This window comes from Enhydra lutris, unplaced genomic scaffold (genome assembly GCF_002288905.1).
Source record: "Enhydra lutris kenyoni isolate GAN:26980312 unplaced genomic scaffold, ASM228890v2 scaffoldscaffold1299, whole genome shotgun sequence".
NCBI classification, from domain to species: Eukaryota; Metazoa; Chordata; class Mammalia; order Carnivora; family Mustelidae; genus Enhydra; species Enhydra lutris.
This window is the reverse complement of record NW_019155383.1, coordinates 2,384-4,146: the sequence shown is the minus strand read 5'-3', so window position 1 is coordinate 4,146 and position 1,763 is coordinate 2,384. Positions and strand designations below refer to the sequence as shown.

The window sequence follows — 1,763 nt, the reverse complement described above, 5'->3', positions numbered from 1 at the left end:
ATCCCTGGAAGAGAAACTAAGGGCAATAGGAGCTCTTGTGATATAGATTCAATAAAGGGCTCCCTCCATCTATGAATACCGACAATAAAAGGGCAAGCAACCATTAAATGTTCTAAATGTTGCAAGATGAGAAATTATTCCAGGGAATATCACACAGTTAGTGATGTGACTCAGGACCACAGAAAATATGCATAAATAGCTCATAATCACTTGGTTTCCCACAATAAGAAAAAGGAATCATCCAATGTTTATAAACAAAGTGTCCGGGGGCACATTGGGCCTACAGAGGGAAGTTTAACAAAAGTCTCTAAAAACAGTGGTCTATAAAGTGAAAAGAGATAACTAGTAGTATGAAGTGAGACTTCAGGAAAGTTCTCATGTAGTTCTTTGCTCACCATCGTTGGGTGAAAATCTGGAAATAAACCAAGAGAACTCCTGTTTTGAATAATAATCTGTGTGAATCCATGAAGTAGAACCAGTTTGGTCTCCTCAGAATACCTATTTTCCCTACTCATTCACGGAATAGATTTCCACTCCAGAAAAAAAAGTCTCATCTACATACTGGTGTCTTGAAGCTCTACCCCATTAGTGCAGCAGAGTTAGTGCATTCAGGTCACCCTGAAAAGTAACAATGACTTTGAAAAGCAGTTCTGCCATAGCTACTAAAACTTGTGAGCTCACATGCCTTTCCTTCCATCAGACCCACATTGATATCAGATTATCAGAAATAAAACATCAGTAGTTATCAATGTATGGAACTAGGTGTTTATTGAAGTTTTGTCTTTATAATGACAATCCCGTAATGACCTAGGTGATTATAGTAGAGGAACAGATTAACTGCTGTGTATTATATAAAAAAGGAATGACAACAGTACACTATCAAAAATATGGATCCCTAATATATTATTGACCTTGGAAAAATAATAAATGAAGCATGATCATACCAAGGAATGCAGAATGTTTAGCCATTTAATAAATTTAAGTAGAGTTCAGCCAGTGACTAAATGTTACATGGCTTCTCGGCACAATCAGAATGGGTGTGAATCCACTTTTCTGCGCCACAGTTTCATCAAAGCTTTTTTCATCTCACTGTTTCTCAAACTGTAGATCAGTGGATTCAGCAGAGGTGTAAGAAGTGAGTAAGACAATGACATCAGCTTCTTGGTTTCTGGGGAGTAGCCAGATTTCGGTTGTAAATAAGTCATATTGGCCGTGCCATAGAAGAGGGTCACAGACGTGAGGTGGGAGGCACAGGTGGAAAAGGCCTTTTGCCTCCCAGTGGCTGATGGCATCTTCAGGATGGCAAAGAGAATCCGAATGTAAGACAAGAGAATCAACACAAAAGGAACCATGACAATCAAAATGGTGCCAGTGAATGCATAGATTTCAAACAGAAAGGTATCTGCACATGCAAGTTCTAGCACTGCTGGGGTTTCACAAGAGATATGATTGATTTCATTGGGGCCACAGAAGGGAAAACTGAAAACCCATGATGCCTGCACAGTACCTAACATGAAACCTAAGGCCCATGACATTATAAGTAGTTTCATGAAAACCCTTTTGTTCATAATCATTGGGTAGTTCAGAGGATGACAGATTGCAGCAAATCGGTCATAAGCCATCGCCCCCAGGAGAAAACATTCAGTGCCACCAAAAAAAAAGAATGAAATACATCTGTGCAAAACAGCTTATAAATGAAATCGACGTTTTCTCAGTGGAGAGGACCACCAGCATTTCAGGCATAATGACTGCACTGAAACTCA

At 39.4% G+C, this 1,763-nt stretch overlaps 1 protein-coding gene across 1 annotated transcript in view; it reads right to left on the bottom strand.

The window, feature by feature from the left end:
- Window positions 1–1,028: 1,028 nt before the first annotated feature.
- LOC111140445 (olfactory receptor 10A6-like) overlaps window positions 1,029–1,763 on the bottom strand; it is a 1,348-nt gene continuing 613 nt past the window's right edge. Inside the window, 2 exon segments of the mRNA XM_022492698.1 lie at window positions 1,029–1,658; window positions 1,660–1,753. Of these exon segments, the coding sequence (XP_022348406.1) occupies window positions 1,029–1,658; window positions 1,660–1,753 (724 nt within the window).